Source organism: Aotus nancymaae, unplaced genomic scaffold, assembly GCF_030222135.1.
Source record: "Aotus nancymaae isolate 86718 unplaced genomic scaffold, 86718_ANA_hifiasm-v0.15.2.pri h1tg000064l_1, whole genome shotgun sequence".
NCBI classification, from domain to species: Eukaryota; Metazoa; Chordata; class Mammalia; order Primates; family Aotidae; genus Aotus; species Aotus nancymaae.
In genome coordinates, this window is record NW_026988479.1 from 22,615,945 (window position 1) to 22,635,363 (window position 19,419).

The window sequence follows — 19,419 nt, forward strand, 5'->3', positions numbered from 1 at the left end:
ACAGAGCAAGATATTTTAAATGCAAATGTACCAGAAGTAATGATAAAAAATCCTAATAGTAACTAAAACAATAAAGGCAGCATGACAGAAAATGGGCAAAAGGCTAAGGGCAAATTATAAAAAATATCTGAAAGGCTAGTAAATATTTGAAAAGTTACCCTACCTTCTTAATAATTAGGAAAATTAAAACCATAATGTAAGGTGTAAGAGTATACCTTACATCCACCAACATGACTAACAATTGTCTTTCTATGTTGGCAAATATATGGAGAAACTACCACTTTCATTCACGATTGGTGGGATTTGTGACAACTTACTGTTTGGTAATAACTACTGATGCTGACTACACCCATACTCTAACATCCAGTAATTCTACTCCTCTGTATATTACACCAGAAATGGGCAAATTTTTTCACAAAAGACATGTAGAAGCACTGTTCTTCTCAAAACAGCTCAGAAATTTTAAGGAACAACATAAATGTCCATTAACGATAAAATGGATAAGTATATTGTGATATATTATTTGAATACTATAGAGAAATGAAAATGAATGAATTCTACATGCAACACAATGGATAAATCTCACAAACATAAGGCTGAGTAAAGAAGCAGAAGAAGTCAGACAAAAAAGAAAATATTGTATGATTCCATTTACAAAAGAAAATTTAAATGGTGATAGACATCTATAGTGATTGAAGTCAGAAAAGTGGTTAAGTTTAATAGGGTGCTGATTGGGAAGGGTCATAAGAAGCAGGGTTTGAGATGCTTACAATCTTCCACTTATTCATCTGGATGGTGGTTTTTTGAGTGTGCCACTTTGTGAATATGTATTGAACGGTATTTTCGTTATTTGTACACTTTATTATGGAACATGTCTATACCATAGTACGTAATTCTGTAACATAATGCTTAACAACAACAACAACAAATGTTTTAGTATATCTCACCAGTTCATTTCGTTCATCTCCAAGCAAGGTATTCCTGTCTTCTAATTTTCTTATAGTGGCATTCAATTCAGCTATTCTCTTTTGGTTTCTTCGCAAATCCTACACCGAAAAATTAAAATGGGTATTCTTCAACAATGTTTTTCACAAAGTTTGGGAATATCACTTATTATTCATAAAAGTAATAGGCTCAGTTCTATTATCTGATTCCTGAAGTGAGAATAAAATATTTATTCTCATCCAAAGAGTAAATATTTACCCTTTTATAGCTTTCAATATTCACCACTTGGGTTGAAGACCATGCCAGGTTGTAATTGCAGATGAATTCAATGTGGTAGATACTCCCTGGAACCAGGACTCAGGGAAGGGGGAGTCAGAGGATTGGACCAACCTATCAGAGCTGTGTGCTATGAGACCAAGGTCATGCTGTGATAACATAGGGTTCAAAGGGCATCCCTTGTGTCATGGCCACACATTGCTTCCCACAACTTAGACAGCGGTCCTGCTATTACCATTAGCCACAGAGGGGAGAGAGTAGGAAGTAGGGATGAGTATTGCCAATTCCTTCATACTCCTGAAGAAAAAGGTCAAAGTGAGAAAATGTTGGTGTGTTATCTTCGTGTATAAAGGGCAGTAGTTTATAGGATAGGCCTCATTAGTATATTCTGCCCAATGCACCTGGCTTCTCCACTGGCAGAATGGCTATGAATCACCTTACACAGGGCATTCATGGCTTAATTTCATATTGTAGAATTACATAGGACTGTTATTGTTATATGCTAGCAATTATATTATCATCTTACATTTTGATAATGCTGTACTGTTGACAAAGCAGTTTCAAACACATTATATCCCTGCATTCACAATATCCTAAAGGATTCAGCAGAATAGGTAAAATGGAGGTATATAATAACTCCTTTAAGGTCTTGTGGCTAATATCAAAATAAGTATTAAATGCTATGTGCCAGACATCATACTCAACATTTTACATATTATGTCTTTTAATCATTAGATCAGCCTTATGAGGTACTCCTATAGCTTCTATTTTACAGATGAGAAAACTGAATGGTGAAGTTGTTTGCCTAAGGACACACAGTAAATGGCAGATTTGGGATTTGAACCGAAGAGTCTGACTCTAAAGCCATTCTCTTGACAACCATGCTATATTGCCGGTACCTGTCAGTGTCAGAACCAAAACTTACATCTGCTAAATCCTAGATAAGTAGTCTTTCCACCACCTACTAAGATATATTTATATATATATCCTGAATACCAATTCATAATTTATTCATTACTAGTTCTAAGTAGTACTTTGGAACACATCTCTGTTCCTAAATAATACATTTCCATCATTATAATAGCTAAATAGTTGGAAAGGTATAAGTGTTATAGCCAACTGCATATAAGCCCATTTCTATTGCTACACTTCTGAAAATAATTTCTCATATAAAGTGATGAAAACCCAGGGAAATAAGTGGTAAGTTCAGTCTTTAGATGAAGTTTATAAATGGTTTTGTCTTTTATGCAGTTATACATTTTGTGCCCTGTAGATGACAACCGTCTTTATCAATTTCCAACCCAATTGTTCACAAAAGGGAAAATTATCAGTCTAGGCAAGAGGCAAAATATTTTCATCTAATTTATGTTTCTCATAATAGACATAAGTTTAAATAGATATTGCCTGACTAGAAAAATTCTAGGAAGGTTTAAAGAAATCTGTAAGTCTCATGTGATCTGCTAAGGCAGTGCAGACCACTTAGTCATCTATGAGTTTAGAAAACCCTGTTCCCAAGATACTAGCTGAGTTGATAGTAGAAGGTAGATTGATTTCTTTGTAGTAAACAAGAAAAGAGCTTAAGTGAAAGGTAAAGCTTGGGAGCTAAATAAAAGATGACTTGTGTGTTCTTAACTACAACTAGAATGGACTTACAGGACTGCTGCAGTGTTCGGAACCATCACCTGCCCTTCCTGGAATTTCTCGTTTCGGGCTGCTCATGTTGCACTCAGCCTCCTTGACCAGAAAGAGTTGTTCATCCAAAGCCTCCTTCTGAAGTTGGAGTTTCTGTACATAGCCTGTTTGGGTCTCCAGTTCCTTTTCCAGGGAAAAGATGATCCTGTCCTTGGCTTTGATTTCATCCATCTGAATTAAATGAGACCCAGGACATTTTATTTAACAAAGCTGTAAAGAAATACATTTTTATGCTGGTATGCATTTAACTTCTTTCATCTGATTGATGCAGAAAAAAAATCGTGAATATGACAAGTATATTGATTTCACGTATAAGATGAGGCAACATTGTGTAATGAAGAAGTATCCTGGGTTGACTTGGTGTCAAGGAGAGTAATGTTTTTTCTCTCTAGTATATCCTGTGAAGATGTTTTAATTCAATATATTGTTTGAATTAGTCTTGGTTGATTAGATATGTCTAACTTTAAAATGGTCATTAATTTTAATAAAGATGAATACTAAATATTCCACTATAATGTTTCCTAGGACATTTTTTGATGTCACTTCTTCTTTGGAAAAATGGGTATTCAAATTCAACCACAATAGCCATTGCTCTTGTTAGTAGGTGATTATTGGTAACTGAAGAAACTTCAGACTTCCCAGTGGCCTAGTCATTTTTCAAGACTAACATACTTGCATTCAGGTGATGGATTTGGAGGGAGATCCTTCCACAGTTCATGTGTTATATCTCTTTCTATTCTCACTTGTGTTTCAGAGCAGCCATCTTAACAACCATTTTACCATTACTATAATAAAATCATGGTTGAGACTAAAAGGAATAGAAAATATCTGGCAATATTGACCACTGTTTTCCCTCCCACATGTGTGGGATGTATTTATTGATTCCAATATGCATTTCTGCTAAGCCTAGGCATGGCCTCAGAAGAATTTCTCAACTAAAGGCCACAGGCTTCAATACCAATTGATTTGAGTTCCTTTAGACTGAAACCTTTTTGCCATCCTAGGATAAGGGATAATGAAGTGAATGTCTATGAACAATTTTTAAAGAGATCATAGCCATTGGGTGAAACCTTTCTTCTCATTTCACTATATTTTATGTGTACATTCAAAATGGAGATAAGGAAAAGACATTTAATACAAACAACATTATGCTGTTTTGCTTTTTCTAAAAGTGTCTTCTTATACAAAACAAATAATTTTGTATAAATCTTTTTTTTCTGTGTGCTCTTAGACCAGAAAAAAAATATTTGCAACAGAAATGGTGTTACATAATCACATATGTTCCACATATAAGTATCTGTGAGCTACTGCCTTTGAGTCACATGCTTAAATTTTAGGTCAATTCTGAAAGATCTTTGGGCTAAATTCTTCATGATCTTGTAACATCATGTGATAACTTGGTAAGAGTTCAATATTGTTTTGTTAATTGGGAATAATAGCATTGTATCTGGTTTGTGCCTCCCTGTAAAAGACTTGAGACCAGTGTTTTGCTTAACTGAGCAGTATGTTCATTTGTCAGACTTGTCATCTAGGGCATTACTTTCATTTACATGTTAACATAGCTCTAGTTGTTTTTTATGTACTCACCTTGCTAAACTTATTGAGAAAGCATTCCATTACTGTTCACATTCATCCTCATCATCACCATCATCATAGCTGAAATTCATCGATCTTTTACTATATTCAGGGTACTTATTCAGGGTACTATACTCAAAGCTTAATATACCCTATTTTATAAGAATCCTATTCAGTAAGTTCAGTTGTCATCATTTTACAGATGATGACTGAAGACCTGAAAGCTTAAAAATTTGGTCATAGTCATATGGCTAGTAAGTTGTGAAGCCTTATTTTTAATGGAATCTTCTGACTGCAGAGCCCATTGTGTTAGGTACTATGCTATGCTAGTTTTAAGATTGTTTATACACTTTAAGCATTTCCCAAAGTGGTTTCCTGTGGAATATATAATAATTAGTATTGAGAAAGCTTTATTGCATAATGGTTATGAGAATGGACTCTAATCTCAAAATACTGAAAGTCCACCACGGCTCTACTTCTTAGATGGGAAAGAGCATACCAGAATTCTCTGGGGAGATTTTCTAGACAGAAAAGCTCCTATTTTTCTCCCTTCCAGTTCCAAAAATGGAGCTTGGGGTGAGGGAAGGCACAGAAGGAAACAATGAAGATGAGTATATCCATACTATCGAAAAAGTTTCCTATGTTATTCTGTGTTCATGCAGTTTGTGAACCACTCATCAGGTGGCTCAGATTTTACTTTTTTTAAATTTATTTTTATTTTACTTTAAGTTCTGGAATACAAAGTTGTAGAACATGCAACTTTAGTACATAGATATACATGTGCCATGGTGGCTTGCTGTACCTATCAACCCGTCATCCAGGTTTTAAACCCCACATGCATTAAGTATTTGTCTTAATGCTCTCCCTCCCCTAGCCCTCCACCCTGGACAGGCCCCAGTGTGTGTTGTTCCTCTCCCTGTGTCCATGTGTTCTCATTGTTTAACTCCCACTTATGAGCGAGAACATGCAGTGTTTGGTTTTCTGTTCCTGTGTTAGTTTGCTGAGGATGGTGGCTTCTAGCTTCATTCATGTCCCTGCAAAGGACATGATCTCATTATTTTTAATGGCTGAATTGTATTCCACAGTGTATGTGTACTACATTTTCTTTATCCAGTCTATATCACTGATGGACATTTGGGTTGGTTCCATGTCTTTCTATTGTAAATAATGCTGCAATAAACATACATGTGCATGTGTCTTTTAGTAGAATGATTTGTTAAAAATTTGGTCATAGTCATGTGGCTAGTAATGGGATTGCTGGGTCAAAAGGTATTTCTGATTCTTGATCCCTGAGGAATCATCACACTGTCCTCTACAATGGTTGAACCAATCTATATTTCCACCAACAGGGAAAAAAATGTTTCTATTTCTCCACAGCCTCACCAGTGTCTATGTTTTCTTGACTTTTTAATAATTGGCATTCTGACTGATGTAGGATGGTATCTCATTGTAATTTTGAATGGCATTTCTCAAATGATCAGAGATGATGAGCTTTTTTTTATGTTTGTTGGCCACATAAATGTCTTCTTTTGAGAAGTATCTGTCTCCTTTGTCTACTTTTTGATGGTTTTTTTTTCTTGTAAATTTGTTTAAGTTCCTTATAGATTTTGGATATTAGACCTTTGTCAGAAGAGTAGATTGCAAAATTTTCTCCCATTCTACAGGTTGTCTGTTCACTCTGATGCTAGTTTCTTTTGCTGTGCAGACACACTTTAGTTTAATTACATCTCGTTTGTCAATTTTGGCATTTGTTGCAAGTACTTCTGGTGCTTTCATCATGAAGTTTTTGCCCACGCCAATGTCCTGAATGGTATTGCCTAGGTTTTCTTTTAGGGTTTTATGGTTTTGGGTTTCACATTTACTTCTCTAATCTATCTTGAGTTAATTTTTGTATAAGGTGTAAGGAAGGGGTTCAGTTTCAGTTTTTTGCATATGGCTAGCCAGTTTTCCCAGAAACATTTATTAAATAGGGAATCCTGTTCTCATTGCTTGTTTGGTCAGGTTTGTCAAGGATTCGATGGTTACAGATGTGTGGTGTTATTTCTGAGGTCTCTGTTCTGTTCCATTGGTCTATAAGTCTGTTTTGGTACCAGTATGATGTTGTTTTGGTTACTGTAGCTTTGTAGTATAGTATGAAGTCAGGTAGTGTGATGCCTCCAGCTTTGTTCTTTTTACTTAGGATTGTTTTGGCTATACGGGCTCTTTTTGGTTATGTATGAAATTTAAAGTAGTTTTTTAAAATTCTGTGAAGAATGTCAATGGTAGTTTGATGGGAATAGCATTGAATCTATAAATTACTTTGGGCAGTATGGACATTTTCATGATATTGATTCTTCCTATCCATGAGGAAGGAATGTTTTTCCATTTCTTTGTGTACTCTGTTATTTCCTTGAGCAGTGGTTTGTAGTTCTCTTTGAAGAGGTCCTTCATGTCCCTTGTAAGCTGTATTCCTAGATATTTTATTCTCTTCATAGCAATTGTGAATGGGATTTCATTTATGATTTGGCTCTCTGCTTGTCTATTGTTGATGTATAGAAATTACAGAAATGTTTGTGATTTTTTCACATTGACTTTGTATCCTGAATCTTTGCTGAAGTTGCTTATCAGTTTAAGGAATTTTGGGCTGAGATGATGGGGTTTTCTAAATATAGAATCACCTCACCTGTGAACAGAGACAATTTCACTTTATCTCTTTCTATTTGAATACCCTTGATTTCTTTCTCTTGCCTGATTAACCTGGCCAGAACTTCCAATATTATGTTGGCTAGGAGTGGTGAGAGAAGGCATCCATGTCTTTTGCCGGTTTTCAAAGGGAATGCTTCCAGCTTTTGTCCATTCAGTATGATATTGGCTATGGGTCTGCCATAAATAGCTCTTACTATTTTGAGATATCAAAACCTAGTTTACTGAGAGTTTTTAACATAAAGTGATGTTAAATTCTATCAAAAACCTTTTCTGCATCTATTGAGATAATCATGTGGTTTTTGTCATTGGTTCTGTTTATGTGATGGATTACGTTTATTGATTTGCATACGTTGAACCAGGCTTGCATGCCTGGGATGAAGCTGACTTGATTGTGGTGGATAAGCTTTTTGGTGTGCTGCTGCTGGATTCGGTTTGCCAGTATTTTATTGAGGATTTTCACACTGATGTTCATCTGGGATATTGGCCTGATGTTTTCTTTTTATGTTGTCTCTGCTTGATTTTGGTATCAGGATGATGCTGGCCCCATAAAATGAGTTAGGGAGGAGTCATTCCTTTTCAATTGTTTGGATTAGTTTCAGAAGGAATGGTACCAACTCCTCATTGTACCTCTGGTAGAATTGGAGTATAAATCTGTCTGCTCCTGGGCTTTTTTTTGGTTGGTAGGCTATTAATTACTGCCTCAATTTCAGAAATTGTTATTGGTCTATTCAAGGATTCGACTTCTTCCTGGTTTAGTCTTGGTTGGGTGTATGTGTCCAAGAATTTATCTATTTATTCTAGATTTTCTAGTTTATTTGCATAGAGGTATATAGTATTCCCTGATGGTAGTTTGTACTTCAATGGGTTAGTGGTGATATCTCCTTTATCACTTTTTAGTGTGTGTCTATTTGGTTCTCTCTTTTCTTCTTTATTAGTCTTGCTTGTGGTCTATTTTGTTAATTTTTTCAAAAAACCAGCTTCTGGATTCATTAATTTTTTGCAGGGTTGTTGTTGTCTTCATCTCCTTCATTTCTGCTCTGATCTTAGTTATTTCTTGTCTTCTGCTAGCTTTTGGATTTGTTTGCTCTTGATTCTCTAGTTCTTTTAATTGTGATGTTAGGGTGTCAATTTGAGATCCTTCCATCGTTCTGATGTGGGCATTTAGTGCTATAAATTTCCCTCTTAACACTGCTTTAGCTGTATCCCAGAGATTCTGGTACATTGTCTCTTTGTTCTCATTGGTTTCAAAGAACTTCTTGATTTCTGCTTTAATTTCATTATTTACCCAGGAGTCATTCAGGAGCAGGTTGTTCAATTTCCATGTAGTTGTGTGGTTTTGAGTGAGTTTCCTAATCCTGAGTTCTAATTTGATTCCACTGTTGTCTGAGAGACTGTTTGTTGTGATTTCAGTTCTTTTGCATTTGCTGAGGGGTGTTTAACTTCCAATTATGTGGTCAATTTTAGAATAAGTGCCATGTGGCATGAGAGGAATGTGTATTCTGTTGATCTAGGGTGGAGAGTTCTTTTGTATTAGGTATGCTTAATCCAGAGTTGAATTCAAGTCCTGAATATCCTTGTTCATTTTCTGTCTCATTGATCTGTCTAATATTGACAGTGGAGTGTTAAAGTCTCCCACTATTATTGTGCAGAAGTCTAAGTCTCTTTGTAGATCTCTAAGAACCTGTTTTATGAATCTGGGTGCTCCTGTATTGGGTGCATATATATTTAGGACAGTTAGCTCTTCTTGTTGAATTTATCCCTTTACTATTATGTAATACCCTTCTTTATCTTTTTGATCTTTGTTGATTTAAAGTCTATTTTATCAGAGACTAGGATTGCAACCCTTGCTTTTTTTCTGCTTTCCATTTGGTTGCTAAATATTCCTCCATCCCTTTATTTGAGCCTATGTGTGTCTTTGCACATGAGATGAGTCTCCTGAATACAGCACACCAATGGAGCTTGACCTTTTATCCAATTTGCCCCAGAATGGGGCATTTAGCTCATTTACATTTAAGGTTAATATTATTATGCGTGAATTTGATCCTGTCACCATGATGCTAGCTGGTTATTTTGCACACTAGTTGATGCAGTTTCTTCATGGTGTCATTGGTCTTTATATTTTGGTGTATTTTTGCAGTGGCAAGTACTGCTTTTTTCTTTCCATATTTAGTGCTTTCTTCAAGAGCTCTTGCAAGGCAGGCCTGGTGGTGATAAAATCCCTTAGCATTTGCTTGTCTGGGAAGGATTTTGTTTCTCCTTCACTTGTGAAACTTTGGCTGGATATGAAATTCTGGGTTGAAAATTCTTTTCTTTAAGAATGTTGACTATTGGCTTCTACTCTCTTCTGGCTTGTAGGGCTTCTGCTGAGAGATCCGCTGTTAGTTTGATGGGCTTTCCTTTGTAGGTTACCTGGCCTTTCTCTCTGGCTGCCTTTAACATTTTTTCCTTCATTTCAACCTTGGAGAATCTGAAGATTACATGTCTTGGGATTGATCTTCTCATGGAGTATCTTTGTGATGTTCTCTGTATTTCCTGAATTTGAGAGTTGGCCTGTCTTGCTAGGTTGGGGAAGTTTCCTGGATAATATCCTGAAGTATGTTTTCCAACTTGGTTCCATTCTCCCCATCTCTTTCAGGTACTCCAATCAATTGTAGGTTTGGTCTTTTTCAAGAGTCTGTGTTCATTCCTTTTCATTCTTTTTTCTCTAATCTTGTCTTCATGCTTTATTTCATTAAGTTGATCTTCAATCTCTGATATCCTTTCTCTTGCTTGATCGATTTAGCTGTTGATACTTGTGTATGTTTCATGAAGTTCTCAGGTGTGTTTTTCAGTTCCATCAGGTCATTTATGCTCCTCTCTAAACTGGTTATTCTAGGTAGCAGTTCCTGTAACCTTTTATCAAGGTTCTCAGCTTCCTTGCATTGGATTAGAACATGCTCCTTCAACTCAGAGGAGTTTGTAATTACCCACCTTCTGAAACCTACTTTTGTCAATTTGTCCATCTTGTCCTCCATCCAGTTCTGTGTCCTTGCTGGAGAGGCAGTGAGAACATTTGCAGGAGAAGAGACATTCTGGTTTTTGGGATTTTCAGTGTTTTTCACTGTTTTTTACTCATTTTTGTGGATTTCTCTACCTTTGATCTTTAAGGCTGATGACCTTTGGAAGGAGTTTGGGGGGTCTCTTTGTTGATGTTGTTATTGCTTTTTTAGTTTTGTTTGTTTTTGTTAGTTTTTCTTCTAAAAGTCAGGCCTTTCTTCTGCAGGTCTACTGGAGTTTGTTGGAGGTCCATGTTAGACCTTTATTGCCTGGGTAACACCAGTGGAGACTGCAGAACAGCAAAACTTGCTGTCTGCTCTTTCCTCTGGAAGTTTTATCTCAGAGAGGCACTGGCCTGATGCCAGCCAAAGCTCTCCCGTATGAGGTGTCTGTCAACCGCTTCTGGGAGTTCTCTCTCAGTCAGGAGGCACAGCGTCAGGGACCTGCTTGAGAAGGCAGTCTGTCCTTTAGCAGCTGGTGCACTGTGTTGGAAGAATCCCCCGTCGGGATTAGCCACTCTCTTCAGAGCCGGCAGGCAGGAAAGATTAAGTCTGCTGAAGCTGCAACCACAGCCACCTCTCCCTTCAGGTCCTCTGTCCCAGGGAGATGAATGTTCTGTCTGTAAGCCTCTGACTGGAGCTGCTGGATTTCTGCATAAGGCCTTGCCCAATGCAGAAAGGCCTTGCCCAGTGAGGAGGAATCTAGAGAAGCAGTATGGTCACAGCTGCTTTGCTGTGCTGTGGGGAATTCTGCCCAGTCCAAACTCCCAGTCTTTTTAACACTGTCAAGGGAAATCTGCCAACTGAAGTCACAGTAAAGAGGGTCACCCCTCCGCCAGTCAAACTCAATCATCCCCAGCTGACTCTAGATTGCTGTGTTGGCAGTGAGAATTTCAAGCCAGTGGTTCTTAGCTTGCTAAGAACTTCCACAGGAGTGGGTCTGGGACTCCACTGTGTGAGACTGCCTGACTTCCTGGCTTCAGCCCCCACTGATTGGACAGTGGTTCAATCTCCTGGAACTCACTGGAGTTCCAGGTGCCACTGGAGTATGAAAATAAACTCCTGCAGCACAGAACTGGGTGGTCACACAGCCACCCAGATTTGTACTTGAAAGCCAGGACCTTAGTGGTGTAGGCTCATGAGGGAATGTGTTGATCTGTGGATTGCAAAAAATCCATGGGAAAAGCATAATATCCACGGCAGGAAGCACAGTCTCTCACGGCTTCCCTTTGCTGGGGGAAGGAGGTCCCCTGGCTGTGTATACTTCCCACATGAAGCAACGTCCCCACCCTGCACTGCTTGTTCTCTGTGGGTCGCACCCACTGCCAAACCAGTTCCAGTGAGATGAACTGGGTACCTCGGTTGGAAAAGCAGAAATCACCTGCCTTCTGTGTTGGTCTCACTAAGAGCTGCAGACCAGAGCTGTTTCTATTGGGCCATCTTGGCCCATCCCCTTCAGATTGATTAAGAAGGATTTCATGTCTATTTCAGCAATATTCAGGTGAAATAAAGTCATGGAAAAAATTAGCAGATCAAGTGGATACACTCACAGATTTTATGTTTAAAGCCATCAACAAATGAAAATAATTAATGCAAACCTTCCTTTTCGTTGAATACTTACCTGCCAACTCCAGAGTTCGAAGTCCTGATTCTTTCTTCATCAGCCACCATGGTTTCAAAAACCAAATGCAGGGCAGAGACCAATATTTCTGCACTGTGTTTGGTCTTTATTGTCAAACAGTGCGATAGAATCAGTTGACATAAAGAATTCAGAAAGTGTGGCAAAGGCAATATTTTACAGTTACACTGTATTACAATGAAAAGAAAATTAAACATTAGCTTTTAAAAATGCTCTATGGTAACCACTTTGAACTTAAAATTAAAAGCCTAGAGATAACACCCACGGAACATAATTAGAATTCTCAGAAAGTAATTGCTTAGAACTGGAAGACAAAAGAGGAAAAGTGTAGTTTTTCCTAAAAAACCTTTTCCAGAGAAGCATAACGTACATTCTAACAGGTGATAGTTAGTGTGACAAGATATATAACAGATATTAAACATCTGAATGCAAATGACCATAAAATTTTTAGTCTAAAATAATTATACAAGGTCAACTTAGGACATTCTAATTTTCAGATTATAATTATATTTATATTATATTGAAGCATAGGGAGAGGCCAATCTGGTTTTTGGTTATACATGTTAGAAGGAAAGACCCAACTCCGTAGGGGCTGAGTTAAGTCTTAGAAACTATAAATAGCAAACAAGCTGCTTAGGGATGACGACCAATTTAAAAATTACAGTGGCTTCTGTTTTGAATGACCCCTGTTTACTTTGGGGAAAATATCTATCTTAAAATGACTAGGGTTTTTATAGTTTTGTATCTAGTTCCTGGAAAAAAAGGACTCAAGATGTTCTAAGTAGCTGCCATTTTCAGACACCATGAAAGTCATAGAAACTTCTCCTACCCTCCCTCTATTTAAAAAAATAAAACGATAAAACTATATAAATGAAAAGCCCATAAAAACATGCTACTTTAGAAAAGTCACGGTTTAGAATATTTTTATAAATATCTAAGAAAACAGGAGTCCTTGAATAGATATGGTCCTTGGAGAATCCAGTTTTTGTGAGAAAGGCGATTTCCACAATCTCTTACAGTTTACAATTTCAATTTTGGCCTGAGCATATCTCTCTATTGATCTACCTACCTACCTACCTACTGATCTATCTTGGACAGAGCATTGGACAAAAGGTGGGCACTGTTTATAATCCACTGACAAGAAAACATATGAAGAAGCAAATTCCACGGCACTCTGAAACCTGGAAGAGAAGGGTTCTGCATGGGTCTGGTGGGATTACTGTACTAACCAGCCTCCGAATATCCCGCTCTGACTCCCACTTGATCTTTGAGATGGCTTCTTGGTGGGACTGATGCTCACTCCGAAGGTCCCCAGCCTTGATTTTATCTGCTTGTATCATATTGCTCAAAGCCTCGTCCACCTGCTTCTTGGCCGTTTTCAGGTCCGTAATTTCCTGTAAGAGCTTAAGGCGCTCTGCATCAAACAGTTTCCGGGCCTCCTCCCGGGCCTCAATGGTGAGCGCTGTCCTTACTTTGTCACTGCTGCCATCACGGAGAGCACAGAGAGCGGACTTGAGCCTCTGGATCTCTCCATCGCGCACCTTCACTGTCCTTGACATCTCCTGCTCGTGCTGCTTGATAAGGTTCTCCCTCACAGCCTGCAGCTCCTTCATCTTCTCCTCATGGAGCTTGGCTTTGAGTTCGGTCACCAGCACCGTGTGCTTGCGCTGCTCCAGCTCACGAATCCTCTTCGCTTCTTGAGTCTTCTCTCTTTCAAGCTTTGATACCTAAAAACAGAGAGGTGAAAGGATGAAGAGAAATGAGCCTCAAAGGACAGGTGCACTCCTAGGCAGGATTTGCAGCTCAGGCTGCTGTGATCTCTTAATTCCTCATCTCTTTTCCAATTCCAGGCCCTCTGAGAAAAAAGAACTACAGGCCTTAAAGCTGGGAATACAGTGTGTAAAAGGAGGAAATACCTGAGTATGTTTATATTACTTTGTTCAGATGAATATTTGATGTTCTGGGGCCTTACTAAGCAATGTGTGGTCTGCAGACAAGCAGCCTCAGTATCATGCAGGAAGCATGCTAGAAGCACAGAATCCCCGGCTTAGCCCCAGACCTATAACTCAGAATGTGCATTTTAACAAACCCCTTGCAATTGGTATATACATTAAAATTAGAAAGTATTGCTATCATGGTTTTTCCCTTTATGGGGAAGATTGCAATGCAGATCACCTGGAGAGCTTTTTAGACTACACAATCCTAGCTAGACTTGAACTGATAAATGTGTGTCTTAGAATACCTCATAGTTTGATATTATGGTCGGGTTAATAAAATGCCTAAAATGGTATTATTGAGCATCCTCCTCCCTCTTTTTTTTTTTTTTTTGTTTGTTTGAAGAGATGCTGCTGCGGCTGCTAAGAGGGTGAAAAATGAAGACAGTTGAAAATAGCCTCAACCTTACCTTTCTTAGTATGCCAGGTTAGTTTCATTCCCAAACTTTACACAAACGCACCACACACACACACACACACACACACACACACACACACACACAGCCACCACCACCAACAGAGCTGCAGATTATTGGGTCCTCTCTCTGACGAAGGACTTTAGTGGTCATTATTATTTCTGAATGCGCCATGAATATCTCTTTGAGTACTTTTTCACTCTCACTCCCCTTCCTCCCTTCCTGCCTCCCAGGTCAAAACTCCAAGTAGTTTGATAACATGTTTCTAATAAGCTTTTATCTTTCGGGAATTCTGGTTTAAAAATATTCTAAACATTTTGCTAAATTTCCTGTGATAAATATACACCTCCTTGTAGATTAACAATGGCTGTGAGTCTCTGATTCAGTAGATCTAATCTGACTGTGAGTTTTTTTTTTTTTTTTTAAACTAATCTGGCTGTGAGTCTCTGATTCTGTAGATCAGGATGGGGCCCAGACATTTGTGTATTGAAAAAGCTTCTCCATGATCCTGTTCTGCTGTCCTTCACACACACACACACACACACACACACACACACATATAATCTAGAAAAAGGAGACCAGGCACAGTGGCTCACTTCTGTAATCCCAGCACTGTGGGAGGCTGAGGCGGGTGGATCACCTGAGGTCAGGAGTTCGAGACCAGCCTGGCCAACACATCAAAATGCCATCTCTACTAAAAATATAAAAATTAGGGCCGGGGGTGGTGGCTCATGCCTGTAATCCCAGCACTTTGGAAGGCCGAGGCAGGTGGATCACGAGGTCAAGAGATCGAGACCATCCTGGTCAACATGGTGAAACCCCGTCTCTACTAAAAATACAAAAAATTAGCTGGGCATGGTGGTGCATGCCTGTAATCCCAGCTACTCAGGAGGCTGAGGCAGGAGAATTGCCTGAACCCAGGAGGTGGAGGTTGCGGTGAGCCGAGATCGCGCCATTGTACTCCAGCCTGGGTAACAAGAGCGAAACTCCATATCAAAAAAAAAAAAAAAAAAAAAAAAAAATTAGCTGGGCATGGTGGCAGGCACCTGTAGTCCCAGATACTTGAACCCAGGAGGCAGAGATTGCAGTGAGCCAAGATCGCACCATTGTCCTCCAGCCTGGGAGACAGTGTGAGACTCCATCTCAAAAAAAAAAAAGAAAAAAAAAAGAAAGAAAGAAAGAAAGAAAAGAAAAAGGGAACAGAACTGGGAAGGGAGTCCCAGTTGCTAGTTGAGTGATACTGAGTCTCCACCATTTGTAAAATTGAAAGCTTTTATAAAATAATAGTTAAGAGTCTTTTCAGTTGAAAAATATTAAGGTTGAGATGCCATATCATAACCATTGTAATATAAACTGTGATGGTTAATACTCAGTGTCAACTTGATTGGATTGAAAGATGAAACGTATTGTTTCTGGTTGTGTCTGTGAGGATGCTGCTAAAGGAGTTAACGTTTGAGTCAGTGGACTGGGAAAGGCAGACCCACCCTCTATCTGGGTGGACAGAATCTAATCAGCTGTCAATGCAGCCAGAATAAAGGCAGGGCAAAGAATGTGAAAAAACTAGACTGGCTTAGCCTCTCAGCCTACATATTTCTCCTGTGCTGGATGCTTCCTGCCCTCAAATGCTGGACTCTAAGTTCTTCAGCTTTGAGACTTGAACTGGCTTCCTTGCTCCTCAGCTTGCAGATGGACTATCGTGGGACCTTATGATCCTGTGAGTCAATACTCCTTAATAAACTCCCCTTTATATATACATCTGTCCTATTAGTTCTGTCCCTCTAGAGAACCCTGACAAATATACAGTGTCTGAGAGTTTACTCACCTTAATAGTTTACCTAATTTTAGATAGAACAGTATTTTCTGAGTTTGCATAGAATTTTATGAACAGTTTATTTTGTAAGGGCACAGCAATTATTCCCATGATTGCTATTCTAAAAGAGCTTGGGGAACAAGGGGACTTGGTGAAATAAAGAGGCAGGCATCCTCAAACAACCATCCTCTGATCTCACCTCCACCTTACACCTACAGTCCCTTCCTGGAGGCCTCTTCTCTCTTAGGCTCTAGACCCGTGCTGTCCTACATGGTGCCCACTAGCTACGATACTGCAAATATGAACTGAGATTTTCTTTTCATGTAAAATATACTCTGGATTTCAAAGACTTAGTGTGAGGTAAAGAATGTAAAATGTCTCATTTATCATTTTTATATTGATTATACATTGAAACTATGCTTTGGAGAAATTTTACTAAATTATATTATTACAACTAATTATGTTTCTTTTTACTGTTTAAACTTGCAGCTAACAAGAAATTTTAAAATCACAGATATCAGATATGGCTTGCATTTGTGGTTCACATTCTATTTCTCTTAGACAGTGTTGCTCTGGAGTTCTTAGAGGTTCATATGGTGAACCTAGCTTTCCCCACACTACTGGTGATATTCTCTAAGTAAAGCTCAGTTCTGGTCTTGCTTATGTGTCTGCTCAAAACAACTCAGGCTCTTTTATGTTGTGGAATAAAATCTCAATACCCAGCTTCACCTTTCAGGCCCTCAGGAAGGTTTGGTTGGATTTCCAGCTCCTACTTCTCCCTCTCTGTCTCCTCACCTGTCCCATGCTCTAGGTACGGGGGATTATGGTATTTTCTGCACATGCCCTGCATCTCTGTACCCATATGCTGACAGTTTCTTCTTCCTGACTTATTCTTCCATCAGCTCCTTTTGGGATCCTCATATTCCTCATGGCCTGGCGAGATGTCATCCTCTCCTGTCATGCCACCCTGCTCACCCAGGACAAAGCTCATTTCCCTTACCTTTGTCTTCTTAGTATACTTTTGAAACACTTCCTTACTAGTGTTTTCCACATGCTTCTTTGCACTTTTTTTTGCACACTTGTCTGTCCTCATTACCTCCTCTCCTATCCCTACCCCAGACAGTGAACTTCTGGAAGGCTGCCAATGAGCTGTCCTCATCTTTGTATACCCACTGGCTCCCAGAACAATACATAAGAAACCAGGAGGCATGTGTGGAATTACAGGATATATGCCATTATATCTCTCTGGCTATGCCTCTAGCCAGAGGCAAGAATAATATTTTCTGTCATACAGCTTAGAGAATACAGGCTTGCAGGGTTACCAGATCAGCCCCTCCTCAACCCCTTCCCTGTATAAAATGACAACAAAACCAAACCCTAACATATAGGAATATTCACTTCTCTCTGCTATGTGTTTCTCTTGGTGCTTCAGTAAGGACAACCTAGATCTTACTCTCCATCTTTCTGGAGTGAATGGAAGTGGCATTTTCTAGATCAGGGTGGGCAAACCACAGCCCATGAGCCAAATCCATCCTGCTCCTGTTTTTATAAATAAAATTTATTGGGACACAGCCATGTCCATCCATGTACATATTGCTTAAGGCTGCTTTCATGCTGCAATGGAGTTGAGTAGTTTCACAGAGACTGTCTAGCCCACAAAGCCTGAAATATTCACTCTCTTGCCATTTACAAAAAGAGTTTGCTGATTCTTATTCTAGATCATGCATATTTTGAAAGAAAAAGCCTTATTTTCTACTGATTTAGAAACTATGATAATTTACCTTCCATATAAGACCTTGGGAAAGTTAATTTAGCTCAAGTGATAGGAATTTAGTAATCTTCAATTTCTGCAGGATGCATTTACATTAGGCATCTGGAACAGTATCATGACTGCAATGGGTGTTGGGTAACAAGGGAAACTTTTAGCCATTCTTCTGAGAACAATGAAAAACTGTAGTAAAAATGGACAAATGGTAAGAAATCCAAGGTTTGGGCTGGGAGCGGTGGCTCAAGCCTGTAATCCCAGCACTTTGGGAGGCTGAGGCGGGCGGATCACGAGATCAAGAGATTGAGACCATCCTGGCCAACATGATGAAACCCCATCTCTAATAAAAAAAATAAAAAAAAAAAAAATTAGCTAGGTGTGATGGCATGCACCTGTGTTCCCAGCTACCCGGGAGGCTGAGGCAGGAGAATTGCTAGAACCTGGGAGCCGAGATCGTGCCACTGCACTCCAGCCTGGCACCTGGCGACAGAGCAAGACTCTGTCTCAAAAAAAAATGAAAGGAAGAAAGAAAGAAAGAAAGAAAAAAAGAAAGAAAGAAAGAAAGAGAAATCCCAGGTTTGTATTTCTGTTTCACCATTTGCTATCTCTAAGAAAGTTGCTTTATCCTTCTGAGGATTTTTGATTACATTTAAAAATGTCTGTAACAGGGTTATTTTTAGAGTTAAAGTAGATAATGTATGGAAAAGTACCTTGAACTGTAAAGTACTATGAAGTGTAAGGTAATATTATTACTGGATATAGTAGGAGATACTCCTTGATCTAAAATTATTTATGTAAAATTCTCTGGGGGTGCATCATATTGTATCTTCCTGTGATTCTGTCATTTATTCCAAATTATTAACTTGTAGCTTTTGCATGTAGACCAAAGGGGAGATGAAGGAAATTATTCTTAAAAAGTGAAAATACAGGAAATATATGAAATACATGAATATATGAAACACTATTCCAGCCTGAAGACAAAAACAAAAGCAAACACTGTCTAGCCCTTAAAAGAATCCATGAAAACTAAAGAAAATTCAAAGGAGTTGAGTCACATTTGACATTTTTTATGTTTACTTATTTTGGTTGTCATGAAAACTGACTTTTTTTTGCAGGATTTCTAGATATGACTTCTTTTTAAGTCTGGAAGAAGTGTTTTACTCTGAAGAAAAGCCAAACAATATGACTGAAATTTTGGGAGAAAAAAAGCCAATAAAAATTTTCTGAAAATTATTTTCAGTGTAGATGGCATCACTAAGGATACAGATTTAAATATCTTAATATGAATCTTAAAATGAATATACAAAATGATGAATTATTCCTGAGTAACAGTGAAAATGTGAAGATGATAATACTTAGAAATGGAAAAAAATTTATTAGAAGAAAGAAAACAATTTTGATACATGGAGATGTTTTATGGAGAAAAATTTCAGCTCAAACATATAATAGCTAGCTAGCATTTATTGAGGGTTTAATATGAGTTAGGCACCTTTCTAAATAGGCTTTACACACATCAGTGCATGTAACCTCCTGGGCCGCTCTATGATGTAGAAAATCTTTGTTTCATCACAATTTCTGATGAGAAAA

At 38.4% G+C, this 19,419-nt stretch overlaps 1 protein-coding gene across 3 annotated transcripts in view; it reads right to left on the reverse strand.

Moving 5' to 3' along the window:
* JAKMIP2 (janus kinase and microtubule interacting protein 2) overlaps positions 1–19,419 on the reverse strand; it is a 192,501-nt gene that overhangs the window by 60,457 nt on the left and 112,625 nt on the right. For all 3 annotated transcript variants that reach the window (XM_021664916.2, XM_064366494.1, XM_021664915.2), the window contains exons 3-5: positions 13,077–13,574; positions 2,875–3,084; positions 948–1,046 (exon numbers count right to left, since the gene is read on the reverse strand). In XM_021664916.2, coding sequence (XP_021520591.1) covers positions 948–1,046; positions 2,875–3,084; positions 13,077–13,574 — 807 coding nt within the window. The remainder of the gene's footprint in view (positions 1–947; positions 1,047–2,874; positions 3,085–13,076; positions 13,575–19,419) is intronic.